Source organism: Lactuca saligna, chromosome 6 (genome assembly GCF_052625555.1).
Source record: "Lactuca saligna cultivar CGN05327 chromosome 6, ASM5262555v1, whole genome shotgun sequence".
Lineage (NCBI taxonomy): Eukaryota > Viridiplantae > Streptophyta > Magnoliopsida > Asterales > Asteraceae > Lactuca > Lactuca saligna.
The window spans coordinates 134,979,143-134,995,130 of NC_136422.1; the positions used below are offsets into that span (position 1 = coordinate 134,979,143).

Genomic DNA, 15,988 nt, shown 5'->3' on the forward strand with positions numbered 1-15,988 from the left:
TAGCCAAGAAACTATATGATCATGGCAACAAAAAGGGTGCCAAAGCAGGTGAAGCGGAAGCCAAGAAAGAAGGTGATAACAAGAAAAGGAAAAACAACAAGCGGAAGGGAAAACAAAATTCAAAATCATCAAAGAAAAACAAAGTGTGACTGTTCATGCTGCCACTCAAGCTAACACAACACCACATGCTCGAGCCTCATCCACACCAAATAACCCAAAGCAATACTCGGGGACTCTACCTAAGTGCAGCAAATGCAATTTCCACCATCACGGGTAATGCAGAGAGATGCATTGCACGAGCTGCAACTGAAAGGGTTACACTGCAAGATATTGTAGGACTTATCAGCAACAAAACAAACAGTCAAACAACAACAATAACAACAACAACAACCGCAACAACGGAAGCAACAACAACAACAATACTGGGGCCAGTCACACATGCTATGGGTGTGGAGAAACCGGCCATTTCTAGTGCAACAGCCCCAAGGAAAACAGTCAAGGGGCAGGAACATCAGGTGGAGTATTGGCCATGGGTCAAGGTGAAGCAGTGCAGGACCCAGTAGTTGTTACTTGTATGTTCCTACTTAATAACTCGTACGCATGCATCTTATTTGATAGTGGGACGGAGAAAAGTTTTGTTAGTAATAAATTCAAGGACTTACTAAATCAGCAACCCCAGAAGCTCAACGAAGCCTTCACAGTGGAAATGGCTAATAGGAAAACCGAAACAACCAAAGATATCTATGTAGGGTGCACATTAACACTAAACGATCACTCTTTTCAAATAAATTTGATGCCAGTAAATATTAGAAGTTTTGATGTGATAATCGTCATGGACTGGTTAAGCCCCCACCATGTTGATATTATGTGTTGCGAGAAGGTTGTTCTCCTTCAACTTCCAAAATTACAAAACCCTAATAATCTATGGTGATAAACCTGGCGCCAAACTTCGCCTTATCTCGTGCATCAAGGCACAAAAGTGCCTACACATGAAAGACTAAGCATTCCTCTCTCATGTTATGAATAAGACCAAAGAAGAAGTAAACATTAAAGACATCCCAGTAGCATGCGACTTCCCGGATGTATTTCCAGAAGATCTTCTGGGAATACCCCCAGAATGACAGGTCGAATTCCGAATCGACCTAATACGAGGAGCCACATCAATTGCCAAATCACCCTACAGGTTAGCTCTCACCGAAATGCAGGAGTTATCCAGCCAACTAAGCGAACTGAAAAGCAAAGGGTTCATCCAACCAAGCTTCTCACGCTGGGGAGCTCCGGTCTTGTTTGTCAAGAAAAAGACGGATCCTTCAGAATGTGCATCGATTATAGGAATTAAACAAGCTTACCATCAAAAATCGGTACCCACTTCCACAAATCGATGATCTATTTGACCAGCACCAATGAGTTAGTTATTTCTCAAAGATAGATCTGAGATCCGGTTATCATTAACTCCGAGTCCGGGAAGAGAACATTCCAAAAACTGCTTTTCGAACACGATACGGACATTACGAATTTGTTGTGATGCCCTTCGGTCTAACAAATGCCCCCGCTGCATTTATCGACCTCATGAATTGAGTTTTCCACCCATTCCTTGATAATTCTATGATTGTCTTCATTGATGATATCCTTATCTACTCACGAAACAAATAAGTGCATGGTCAACATCTCTGTCAAATCTTGCAAACCCTAAGAGCTGAAAAATTGTATACAAAGCTCTCCAAATACGAATTTTGGATCCGCAGTATAAACTTTTTGGGTCATGTAGTCAGCAAGGAAGGGATTCACATAGATCCTTCCAAGATCAAAGCCATTGAAGGCTGGGCGATTCCGAAAACACCAACAGAAATTCGTCAATTCTTGGGTCTCGTAGGCTACTACCGAAGGTTTATCCAGAATTTTTCCCAGATAGCCAAACCCCTCACCATCTTGACACAAAAGGGTGTGTCTTTTAACTGGACAGAAAAGCAAAAAGCCACCTTCCAAACCCTAAAGTGAGCCCATGCAGTGCACCAATTCTATCCTTACCAGAAGGGACCGAAGACTTCGAAGTCTACTGTGATGCTTCGAATCAAGGGTTAGGTTGTGTCCTTATGCAGCGTGGAAAGGTGATAGCTTACGCATACAGGAAACTAAAGATGCATGAAATAGATTACACCACTCATGATCCCGAGTTGGGAGTTGTGGTCTTCGCTTTAAAGATTTCAAGGCACTGCCTTTACGGTATAAAGTGCACCATCTTCACCGACTACAAAAGCCTCCAACACATTCTGAATCAGGAATAATTAAACATGAGGTAGCGAAGATGGGTTGATCTGCTAAATGATTATGGGTGTGAAATCAAGTATCACTCGGGTAAGGCTAACGTGGTAGCTGATGCCCTGAGCAGAAAAGAATACTCAGGTCGTTGGGTAAGAACCTTATCAATAACCATCTAATCGCACCTAACCTCACAAATCAAGGGAGCCCAAACAGATGCATTGAAGCCAGAGGATGTCGCAAATGAAACACTACGTGGGGTGGATAAAAGTCTTGAAGCTAAAGATGATGGAGCTCATTATTTCATGAATAGAATCTGGGTCCCTAAGTTTGGGGGATTCATAGAAGTAATCATGAACGAGGCCTACAAGACATGATATTCCATCTATCTGAGTTTGGATAAAATGTACCTAGACATAAAGCAACATTATTGGTGGCCAAAAATTAAGGTAGGGATCGCCACTTACGAAAGAAAGTATCTCACTTGCACCAAGGTGAAAGTGGAATACCAAAATCCCTCGGGACTATTACAATATCCCGTAATACCCGAGTGGAAATGGGAAAGGATTACTATAAACTTCATGCCCAAATTACCTAAGATGACAGATGGATTGGATACTATCTAGGTAATCGTCAATCGATTAACAAAATCCGCTCATTTCCTGCCAATAAAAGAATCTTACAAGATGGAAAGGTTGATGCGGATCTACATCAAGGAGATCGTAAGACTTCATGGGGTGCCAATGTCTATTATCTCGGATCGAGATAGTAGGTTTACCTCACGATTCTGGCAGTCACTTCAGAAGGCAATGGGAACACAATTAGACACTCTCACAATCGATATACAATGTAAACCACGAGGGTTGCCACCACGATATACTCCTCTTTACTACCTGGAACTACACCTAAAATATGCCTTATTATACTTAACTAATCCATACCCTTGTCCTCATCTATCTCATCCCCCAATGATGACTCTCTCACAGTATAAGAAATACCCCACAACAAAATACCCTAATGGAAATATAGCAACTATAGGCTACCCCACGGGGTTTACCTCCAAAATCTGAAATCGGAAGCTCGTTATCTCCTTCGCTCCACAAAGGAAGCAGAAATAATATAATTTTCGTCACGAAAAATGACACTTCAACCATTGGTCGATCACTTAATCCAGATTACAATCCTCCACAAAACATCATGTCTACTATTCGTTGAGCCCTGCAACTCCAACTGGAACCTCACCAGTCAAATCCCTTAGGATCTAAACTGAATTTTCCTCGCAAGATAGACTCTATTAAAGCTCGACCAACATGGCCCTCTGGCCCCACAATTTACCATATCCAGTTTCAGTTTGAACAACCACAGCGGGATAACTGGTAAAGGCGACACTCTGCTACGAATGATGGTACCCGAACCATGTTAAATCCCCTCAATATACTATTTAGAACCTATGGAGTTCTCCCTATTTTGAGTATGGGTCCTCTGCTTTCAGTAGTACGAGCCCATACTACCTGCCACATCTACCCATACTTTCCACACGGATCGTCCCGGATTCCTAAGTAGTTGCTTAACCCTCTCAATCACCAATATCATTACACATGTTCGCTCTCCAGCGAATACTCACCTCTAAACAGCATACTCATTTGACTAAAGTCACTCCTTAGGCTCTACCTAGGTTCTCACACTTCTCTGCCATCATTTGTGGAAGAACTCCTCATGATGCCAGCCATCTACCTACTGAATATCATCATATTCACTTAGTAGCTGACTCCCATCATCAAGAGTTCCACAAAGAACAAAGTAAGCAGCATCCGGGCATCAAATAACCTCCACCAACACATCAAACTAGTCTAGCATACAACTCCACTCTCTCTATCCACAAATCAAAAGGCATCACCGAACTCAGGCAATCCTGCCTCTCATAGGTATCTAACTACTCTCTCAATAGATACCTCAAATGCTCATATAGGCATCTCTCCTAGATTACTCCTCTACTCAAATCTCTCTCTAAAAGATTCCTGCTAGGCACTCCTACTCAGCACATACATTGAGTAAATAGTAGATAATACCAATCAATAGCATCTCCTAGGCTAAAGCATCATGAATCAGGAAACTCTAGCTCTAAATTCCTTAAATACCTAACCTATCCTCTAGCATGAAACTCTAATATCTCATAAGTATCTCATAATATAACTAGTAATGGTATTTTAGAAAATCATTGTTTGGGCTCTGGCTGATTGTACACACTGCTTCATCTCGTTTTCTCTTCAAAGCTCTTACTCGTTTTAGAAAACCATTTCTTTTCAGAAAAAAATTCTCAAATCCTCAGTTTGAGTCCAGACACACCCAAGGGTACATCTGAATCCCTCAAACCAAGGCTTTAATACCAACTTGTAACACTCTAAATTCCCATACCAAATTTTCATTTTTAAAATCACATAAAACCCAATATCACATTTCCGAAAACCAAAAAATGTATAAGTTCTCAAAACACAAGCAAAAATGTTTGAGAATATTCCATAGTCCTAAAAAAGCATAATCTCTTACTAGTATGTACAATCAAATCGACTCCTTTCCGTGATGCGCCAGACTTTCACGGGGTGAACGACCCTATTGTGCCTAGGAGATGGATTGCAGACATCGAGTCTACACAGTTAATGAGCTTCTGCCTAAAGGGGTCGAAGGTCTGCTTTGTTGCGAGTTGTTTGAGGGATCGAGCAAGAGTTAGTGGGAGTTAGTGGGTGATTCATTTAGGGGCCTAGCCATTAAGGCTATGAGTTGGTCAGATTTTGTGAGTATGTTCAGGGCTAAGTTTGCGCCAACTATGGAGCTTCAGCAGCTGGCCAGGGAGTTTCATTATATGAGGCACACTACTGAGACTGTGGTGGATATCACCGCCAAGTTCCAGGAGAGAGCCTTGTCGGTACCTCGGTATACATGGGATGAGGAGATGCGGAAGACCCGATATCATGATATGTTGAGGACTGACATTTGGGAGCATGTATGTTATTCTACTTGCCCGACTCTTGATTCCATGATTGTCAGGCCGAGGGAGAGCGAGATTGATTTAGAGCACCTCGGGAAGAGGAAATCAGAGATAGGGAAGGTTGTTGGGATTTCAGGGAAGAAACTCAAGGGATTCGACACTAGGTCGAAGGGCCAGTAGGACCGGGACCGCTGTGGGAAATGCGGTAGGTCACACGCGAGAGTTTTTCCGTACTAGATTGGGATCAGGCTACTATAAATGCGGCAAGACCGGGCATTTTGGCAGGTATTGTACTGCTCCTGCCCCCACTGTTCTAATGTCAGAACTAATTTGCTTTCATTGTAATCAGAGGGGCCATAAAAAGGCCAACTACCCCAGGTTGTCATCATCAGTAGCAGCGCCAGTGGTGGCGCCAACTCCAACGACTACACGGGTTACGGATGGCCAGAAGGTCAAGTCAGAGGCTCCAATGGTAAGGAGCCGAGCTTTCTAGTTGACAGTCGAGGAGGCTCGCACCGCACCCGATGTGGTGACAGGTATGGTTTCTTCTCTCTAACTTTTATTATATATCAGTTGTGATATTATTATTTTATGTTATATGTTTTGTTTAGGATCATTCCATGTGAACGGTATCCCGGTTCAGGTGTTGTTTGATTTGGGTGTTACCCGATCATTTGTCTCTCTTGCGCTTAGCAAGAGGATTCTTGAGTCTTCGAGCATGTTAGATTGCCCTCTAGAGGTCGAGATTGCGGATGATCAGTCAATGCGAGCGTCAAAGGTCTTCAGAGATTGTGTTCTGAGGTTATACGAGGAGCGTTACTTTGTAGATTTGGTTCCCATACCATTGCGGGGGAACAAGGTTATTATAGGGATGGATTGGTTGAGCCCCAATGGGGCAATGATCGATTATGTGCAGCAGTTGGCTCCGATCAGGACCATAGGTGGGGGAGAGCTAGTGATTCAGGGTGAGAGGCCACAACATGGACCTGCTTTATGTTTAGCAGTGAGGGCTAGATGCTACCTCCAGCAGGATTGTGTGGGGTATGTAGCCTATTTTATGGATACTCGAGAGGCGGGTCAGGCGACGATGAGTGATGCGCTAGTGGTACGAGTGTACACGGATGTAATTCCAGAGGAGCTACCTGGGATACCTCCGGAGAGGCAGGTACAGTTCAGGATCGACCTGGTCTTTGGTGCGGCTCCGATAGCCAAGGCACTATATCAGTTGGCTCCTTCTGAGATGCAGGAGTTGTCTACACAGCTATAGGAGTTGTTAGACAAGGGGTTTATCAGACCGAGCAGTTCACCTTAGGGAGCCCCGATACCGTTTGAAAGATACCAAAAGGGGTGAAATAGTCCCTGGTTACCTTTTGAAAAATACCGAAGGGGAGGGTAGCTCCCAGTTACCGGTTAAAAGATACCGAACGGGAGGTTAATTCCCAGTTACCGATCGAAAGATACCGAGGAGGAGCACAGCTCCTGGCTGTGCCCGACAGATACCGGTTGAAAGATACCAAAGATTATGCATTATTTGGTATGAGTATGATGGGGGAACTCCCTAAGCTTTGTGCTTATGGTTTTTAGTTTTGGTTTCAGGTACCTCTTCATCTAAGGGGAAGGAGTCGGCAGGGTAGCAACGCATCACACATTCACACATGATATTTCGCATTTAAGAAATTTGGGATTGTACCCTAATATTATACTATTTACTAATATGGTTTTGAAACTTGTGATTGTGACATTATTTTTGAAAGAATTTTAAATGTTGTTTTCCGTTAAGTATTTTACAAGTAATATACTTTAAAACAAAAAAAAAAAAACAAAAAAAAAAAAAAAAAAAAAAAAGAGTCTCGATTTTGGGATGTTTCACATACTCTTCAAACGGTCTAAACTCCGCCTACATATCATAATCATCTCTAATTAATACTTAATAACCACAACCCTAAAAATTAGTCTAACCCCTCCTCTCACTCACGGAAAGGGTGAAAGACAATTTTACCCTTCCTTGGTCTCCTCGTTAATGTGTTGACCAAACCCTAAAAGTCAATGAAAGTTAACACCCGATTCAACAGTCTATGTTGACCTCACTCATCAAGTGCATGTATGTGACTCTTCGAGTTCCTTCATTTTCTCTGACATATCGGGAAAATATAACTCAACTCGTCGAGTTTCCTCATCAACTCGTCGAGTTGTAGCGCGTCAAGACTATCGGGGATCATCAACTCGTCGAGTTTTCCCAATCGTCCCAAGCATTTTCTCCTCAACCTTCCTCTAAAAATTCTCTAAAATGTGAAATATTAGCTTCTCTTCCTCTCACACAATAATATAACCCGATTAGGGTTTCTCTCAGAGTGTTAAGATGATAAGAGAGGCATAAATGAAGGCTTAAGGTCCTTTAAATAGGCCATAACCCTTGGAAATTAGGGTTTACTCACTCAGCACCTACTCGTCGAGTTGGGGTCCTCCAACTCGTCGAGTAGACTCTAAAAATCATGTGGCCATCTCAAATCCTAGAGAACGAGTGGGGTCAAGGGATTAATCGACTCGGTGGGGATTAATCGGGGATCATTAATTGCTCATTTGTTGAATTTTATAAAATTAAATGTGAATACTATCATAACCAAGTTTGTAATACCAGTAATATCATAATATTATAAGTTAATATGGTTAACACAACATTAATGATTCATGAAATAGTTTCTATTCAGATAGAAATTCTTCAAGGTGTTAAACTTTTATTGTTTTATACTACTAAACTCATTTTATAGGCAGGGATTAATCGCTAGGCGCCCTTTAATTTGTCATGCCGCGCCTAAGGTTTAATTGGAGATTAATCAGGATCTAATCAGGGTTTTTACAAAACTAATATATATATATATATATATATATATATATATATATATATATATATATATATATATATATATATATATATATATACAGTGTTGTAAAACTCACCGGTTTGCTGATTACTCATCCGAGTACTTGCTACTCGGCTACTTACCGAGGTGAGTTACAAAATTCGAGTACTCCCCTATCAGCCCCTTAATGAAGCGAGCAGTGTTGTAAAACTCGACCAACTCGGTGATTAATATGTATAATTATTCATGAAGTGTGACCAATGTATGTTTTTCAGTTTTTGTGTATACACATGTATCTAATTTTGTGTTTTAACTTATGATTTTGAAATATATAATTTCCCTAAAAATATTTCTACATAAATTACCAAATCCGAGTACTCGCTACTCGGTAGTCGGCTGAACAGGTATCGAGTAGTGAGTTCTACAACCTTATATATATATATATATATATATATATATATATATATATATATATATATATATATATATATATATATATATATATATGTTCATGTGTTCTCAATTATATAATTATTCTCATTTGAACCTAAGATATGTACATGTGTGTGTGTGTGTGTGTGTGTGTGTGTGTATATATATATATAAATAGGGTCAGGATCTATTGTGAACCCATATTTTCTTGCGAATCACTTTTAAAATGCGTAGTTTTTTTGTGTAATATTTTTTTTCAAAAAACTGCACATATGCGCCTGTCTCATACGCAAAAAAATTCGAGATTTTTCGAAATATACTTCTATAGGATAGATTTGATGTTTTATGTCATTTTCTTTTAAAAGAAATGTATCACACATGAAAAGTTCGCATTATAAGAGTGGTTCGCAGGATAATATGGGTTGGGTTCACTAAAAATCCTGACCATATATATATATATATATATATATATATATATATATATATATATATATTAGTGTTGCAAAGATCGGTCTAGGCGGACGATTAATCGGCACTCAAACACTTGACGGTCTCCAACTGCTTATAAATAGGTGTTAGAGGGTTAGCTAGTTGGTTTTGGTTAATATCGGTCAAAGCTAGTCGTAATCGGACCAACTTGGAATCTAAATTGAACCAATTCGGATTGGCTAACTGTAAAAAACACAGCAGCTCATAGGAGTCGACTAGGCTAAAGCTTAGTTGGGTTTGATTCTCAAAGAAGCTAGATCCCCTTTTTATAGAATAAGTTATGCATTTATCTATTATCCTACCAGCGATGTGGGAAACTTTTAAGTCTTTAATACTTTACACAATGGTTTTTTATAACATGTTATAACATCATTGCCATTGTCATCACTGGGAGAGCACCCCCTCCTTCACTAGATCTGAGACCACATCCTTCTTTATCCGAATCATAAATTGCCACAGCTCCATCGAACACCCTCTACACTTCCTATTAAAACGAAAACACGAACACCATCTACCTTCACAATATCGCCTTTTAGTCTGGTTGTGTCACCTTCCAAAATCGTCGTCGCATTCTCCACTCAGAGTTGCTTCCCTTCTCCTCCGACATCATCTATGACTTTAGGAGCCCTCTGACACAAATCCTTATCATCTACACATGTTATTTCTTCAATATTAACTCAGATCAGCTGTTAGGATGTGTTGTGTTGGTATAATTGATTATCTCTGTCGACTTAGATTGTTAAAATCAACTTAATTTACTACTTTTATAGATTGATAAACTCATAAACTCGATTGAAGTTAATTTTAGCAATTCAAGGAATATGTTTATGTCTCGGTTGAAAGAACAGAATTCGAAGTTCATCCCTCGTCAATCTGAATTTCAGGGATATATATCTCATATCCTTCTCGATTCTAGCCCTTTTTATGTGTGTATTTATCAGTAGCAAGAATAGAATTTGAAGTTAATCCCTTAAGATTTGAATTGCAGGTGAACAAGTGCTCCAATTGATGAACATAAGTTCTTATGAACTAGATGAACATGGAATTTCATGTAGTTTTTCTCCTTTCTCATTTTTCTAATTTTAGTATCTAATTGAAGGTTAGTATAGTAGACAAGATGGTTAAGGCATGATTATGGTACTTGTGTTGATTTCAGGCCTTTAAATAATGCTGAGATTGGTTTCTGGTGGATTTCATATCAAAAAAGATTCAAATGGAAGGTCATGGACTTTATGGGTTGCTTTACCCTTGGGAGTTGGAAGAAGTATTTCTTATGGTTTTTATGGATTATGTTGTTCCTTTGATAGGTAAAAGATACACATAGATTTTTTATCATATGTAGTTGGTTTTGGGATAATGGCTTAGTTTGTTGGTGTTTAGTTATGTTGATGGACGGATTTACCCAGGGGTATTATGTGGTGATTATCTGATTGATATATATATATATATATATATATATATATACTAGCCGTCTACCCGCGCAAAGCGGCGGGGCACGTGAGTTCTTTCGGTGATATGTTTCCATTACAAAATTGTTATGTTAAAAAAAAGTACATGTTGAAGACAATATAATCAAACTATGGTGTTATTTGTTACATCATGCATCAAATAACCAATAAAAAGCAACCAGTCAAGACAATACAAAATATTAATCGTGCAATACTTCTTTATACACCACATTTGCTGTATAAACCCCATCACCTTTTGAATTTTCGTTAGGCTGTACTAATACTTTTGTATTGCAACGTGAAACCCCTCTGGACAATGCAACATAAAGTTGTCCATGCGAGAATACTGGTTCTGGAAGATAGATACCTACATATGGAATTGTTTGTCCCTGAGCTTTATTGATTGTCATTGCAAAGCACAATCGAATAGGAAACTGTTTCCTCTTTAGCTTGAATGGGAACATATCATCATCAGATGGACATAAAGGAATCTTAGGCAAAAATATCCTTGTTCCTGCATGTTGACCAACAGCTATTTCTGCATCAATAACATTTTGCTGAAAGCTTCTACATATCAATCGGGTGCCATTACACAACCCATTTGCTGGGTCAATATTCCGTAACAGTATTATCGGACATCCAACTTTTAATCGAAGGTAATGCGGAGGTAAACCACTAACACTGATCGAGTTTAAGAATTCCAACGGATAGAAGCCATTTTTATCATCTATGGCTTCATCGACACTATAGTAAATTCTCTCTTCTCCTTGAAATCGATCGATCATGTAATCGTTAATCGCATCGACACTATCATTTTTTGTAGATAATATTGCCCGCGATATGATATAATCTGATTCAGACCTATTAAATTCCAATGAGGGAAACACTGCATCAATCAAAGAATCTAATGATTTTTCTTTATCAGTGTATGGAATGACCATATCATCAGGGATGCGAATAAAACTTCCGTCCACTGTTTCTTCAACTCCATCACCAACCCGTAATAGAAAGTTTGAGAACCATGGATCAGTAAGTGCTCTCATATTTATTGTTAACCGCAACTTTATAATCGAAGACCAAAGAGGCGACATTCGTAGGCTAGAGTCTACAATTTGTGCTCGTGTCCCACGTCTTACGACTGGCAATACTTGTCTAAAATCGCCTCCCAGAACCATTATCTTTCCACCAAAAGGGAGTGCCACCCCAGTGATATCTTGCATTGTCCGATCAAACGCCTCCACCACCTGTCGCTTTGCCATCGATGCCTCATCCCATATGATTATTTTTGCAAGCCGAAGTAGTTGAGCGGTACCGCTTTGTTTTTGGATTCTACAGAATGAGTTATTATCTGGAGTTAGAGGAAGTTTGAAACGCGAGTGAGCTGTTCTCCCCCCAGGCATGTTATTAGCCGCAACACCCGATGAAGCTGTGGCGAGTGCAATATGACCAAGTTTGCGTATATTAGCAAGTAAAGCTTTGTACAGATATGTTTTTCCTGTTCCGCCAGGACCATCTATGAAGAACACTCCTGTACAATCAGTACACACATGCCTCATGATCTCATCATATGCATATTTTTGTTCAGGATTGAGAAACTCTTTGGCACGCAAATGGTCATCTTCCACAATTATAGAGCATTCTTCTTGTACCTCTCGAAAAACTCCAGACTGAAAATTCAAATCGGTGTTTACAGTCGGGAGATCAAAGTTATCAAGCTTGTTACCCATAGACTGTAGGAATACGCTTATGTCTGTAAGGACCATATTTTGTACTCGATTGACATTATCGTATTGTCTACTATAATCTTCGGAGAGAGAATTGTAGTGGGAATTCCATATCTTGCGAACATCTCCAGGATCACAAAAAACTAATATCGTTGCAAACAACCTTCTGAGAGCATTTGGAAACTGAAACAAGGAGGCCTCTACAAGACACTGCGATAAACTATCATCTGTCTCTATTAACCCTCTTTCAAGAGCCGCTTTTCGAAATGTGGGATGTCTTACGTTATTGACTGTGTACAGATCTTCAAAACATGTAGGACCCCTAACATGACATAATAACACACGTAGATAGTATCGCTCACCTTCAGCAGGATTTGCAGAAACCAAACGACCAACTGCTCGTGATACTTTTCGAGGATTCCATAGACGCGATTCTTTATTCCATGTGAAGTGTTTGGGAAAATCTTTGTATAAATATTCTCTTGCATTAACGTTATCTTTATTCATCTTGAAAAATGCAGTCAACATTGATCTCTTATCTTTCTCCCTCTCAACAACTGATTTCATTGCATCATCATCAGTGAACCTAACCAACTGTTGGTTTGGAAGATGCAATTGCAAAGTGATCACATTAGGGTGGATTTGATTAAGAGAAAAGCTAAAAATTCGCCATACTGCTTCTGGAGCGGAGACGTATCGTGCATCCTGAAAACGTTTTATCTCATTGATAACAACAGGTTGTGCATCTGGATCAATATGGATAACTTGCTTGTCGTGACCCTTGTAAATATACTTAAAGATGTATTTCACTGATGTTATACTCGAGCAAACCTCAACATTTAGATGGCAGTTGAACATCATCAACAACTTTGGGTTATATGGGACAACCCATCTATTATCCATCATAATACCTTGTTTATTCACAGCAATTCCATTATCTCTCCTTCGATAAACCGGATATGTGTCCTTTCCTTGTGTTGTGGCTTCGTTGAATTGTCGAGGGTATCTAAAACGACAGGTTGGTGGATCACCTTGCATACAAGAACATTTTTTGTTTAATGTACCACAAGGACCATGTATCATGTGTGATTTGACCAGATCGTGTAGTATAGGATACTTTGTCGGGTTTGGAATTTCGGCACACACATACTTGTCATAATGGTCTGTATTGGTGAGCTTCCATTCAGGTTTCATTATTAAGAGAAAATGAGCATGTGGTAAACCACGTTTCTGGAACTCTATTACATAAACATATGCACTCACCACACCAAGGACGTGCCTCTTCAAGAGTTGTTCCTTAAGGTCATGTAACTTAGCACGAAAAACTCTTGCAACCAGATCTGGTCTATCTTGTGCTGTTTGAAAATGAAGTAACTCATTTTGGATTTCAGGCCAATTCGGATTGCACGTTATTGTAAGGAATATATCAGGTTTCCCTCCATCTTGAACTAAAGCCATAGCATCGAGAAATCGTCGTCGCATGTCACGAGGACCTCCGATGAAACTTGCTGGCAAAACAACACGTTGCCCAATCATACTTGCTTGTACCTCACCGGCATTGACACAATCCACAACACCTTGGTATAACTCCGCTCTTATTGTAGATTGGTTTTTTCTACAAAATTCCAAACGCGAAGTCTCAATCTTGATGTAGATATCTACCACAAATTGTTGTAATAATCTCCCTCCTAACATAATTACGTTCAAGTTTGATCGAATCTGCAACTTGTAACAGTAGTACTCCCGCATAGTTACAGTTTTCCTACCCGTTCTTATATCAGTCTCTACATAATGATTAAATTGAATAAATTATATCAATTTTTACATTTGTAAAATTTAACAATATTAAAATTGTGGCTATGCGTACCTTCTAGATCTTCATCGAAGATTTGGTCGTCATTAACCATCTCATTGAATGAAACCCCTTGCCTTAGTATGTTAGAATGCCATCCAGGCTCACCATTTGGAAAGAATAAAGGATAACACAATGGGTCATAACATCCCCAATAAGATTGAATTGTTTTTGGTTTGTCGGACCTTCCATATACTATAATACTTCTTTTATATGCGGTTATGTTGTCATTGCCTTCAATCCAAATACCAGCAACCTGTGAAATTATACAATAGAAAAAATATGATTAAAACTGGTACGTAATTTGCATAGTTATATTTAATACATGAAACATCTTTTTTCTCAAAAACATATGTACATAATTAATTTCAAACCTCGGATGTGGTTGGCCGGTTGTACACCCTTTGGTCTAGTTCTACTGATGCATTTAAAGTGACTCTGTAATTGTCGAGCGGTCCTAGATCAGCAAGGCTACGAAATATTGCAACGTATGGGTTTGTAGCAAGAACGCGAGTCAAAATTTCAACAATTGGTTTAGCAAGATTCTTCCATTCGAGTCTATTTGACATCTCAGCTTCAACATCGTAAAAATACAATTGTAAGAACTTAGGTTCATCCTTTTTCCTTGGAACTAACTGATCGATTCTATGGTATATCCCTCCATTCACACAAAAAGTGTATACCCCAGATGTCATATTGGCCATCGATTCATCCACTTCTACGCCCATTGATGCAAATGAATAGTTGGTGTTGTATGCACGTATATTCTTTCTAAACAATTTGCCTAATTTTGTTTCTGAGGTGAAAAGATTGTGTAATTCGTCAGGAATAGATGAGTCTGCCAACTTTGTCTTTCCACTCATGCAACAAAAGCCAGCAGATTCAAATTGTAGTCGTTTTGCCCCACAATAACTACATATATCATTGAACTTCACCACACGATGTTTTTTACGGATACCGGCGAAAACAAAACTATATGGATCATCCGAGATGCTACCATTTTGTACTGATGGAGTGACATTGCCATGGATACAACCTTGTGGATCTGTAGACATTTTATTCATTAGTTAAATGTAATATAAATAAAATTAAAATAATTACACATAATTATTAGCCAATATATATGATATTTTTCGGTAAAAATCAAATACTGACCTATTGATGTTGAAATTTGAGTTATCAATTCATCGCGTGGAGGTAGTATTACGTCAGGCTGACTTTGAATACCTACGTATAAACAAAAATTTCTCATTAAGAATGTAAATTATGAAAGATTATGGTTAAATGTAATGTTGTACTACTTAGATTGTAATATGATAACTTCAGACATAGTTACCTGGTTTTGTTATGGTTGGTTCCGTCTGACGTTGATAAGGGTTTCTATTATAAATCAACTTTTTTTGACCAAAATCCATTACACATGTAGGAGATGCATTGGTAATATCCACCAGATTCCTATTTACTGTTGGCACATTTGACAAAAATGTTGCGTTTTGACTATTTCCTTCCCCATTAGCTATTCGTCTCATTTTGTTTTTCTCCTTTCGTCGTTCGTAACATGCCTTATTATATGCTTTTCGTTTTTCTGCAATATTTTTTTAAATGAATAATGTATAACGATGATATACTAATAATGATTGTAAATATGTGATATACCTTTTGTATTTTCTGCATCAATTTGGATAACATTATTATGTTTATTTTCTTTACCGTCAAACCTCATTGCAAACTGTAAAACACACAAAAAAATGTATACTTTATTTTATACATAACAAATCAAAAAGTATGATTATTCAAATACGAAATTTATTACCATTTGTTTTTGTTATAATAGTTTAGATCAAAACCAGATTTTATTTATGTGTTTCTGGTAATGTGAATGGTCTATAAGGAGATGATGCTTGAGTTGCCGACATATATTGGTTTGATGATACTTC

General features: G+C 38.8%; 1 protein-coding gene across 1 annotated transcript; it reads right to left on the minus strand.

Annotated features, from left to right (window-relative positions):
- Positions 1 to 235: 235 nt before the first annotated feature.
- LOC145002923 (uncharacterized) lies at positions 236 to 14,106 on the minus strand. Its single transcript, XM_078962100.1, has 3 exons — positions 14,067 to 14,106; positions 10,911 to 13,983; positions 236 to 320 (listed from the first exon to the last, which is right to left on the minus strand). The coding sequence occupies exons 1-3, from the start codon at positions 14,104 to 14,106 to the stop codon at positions 236 to 238; spliced, it is 3,198 nt and encodes a 1,065-aa protein (XP_078818226.1).
- Between the last annotated feature and the right edge of the window lie 1,882 nt (positions 14,107 to 15,988).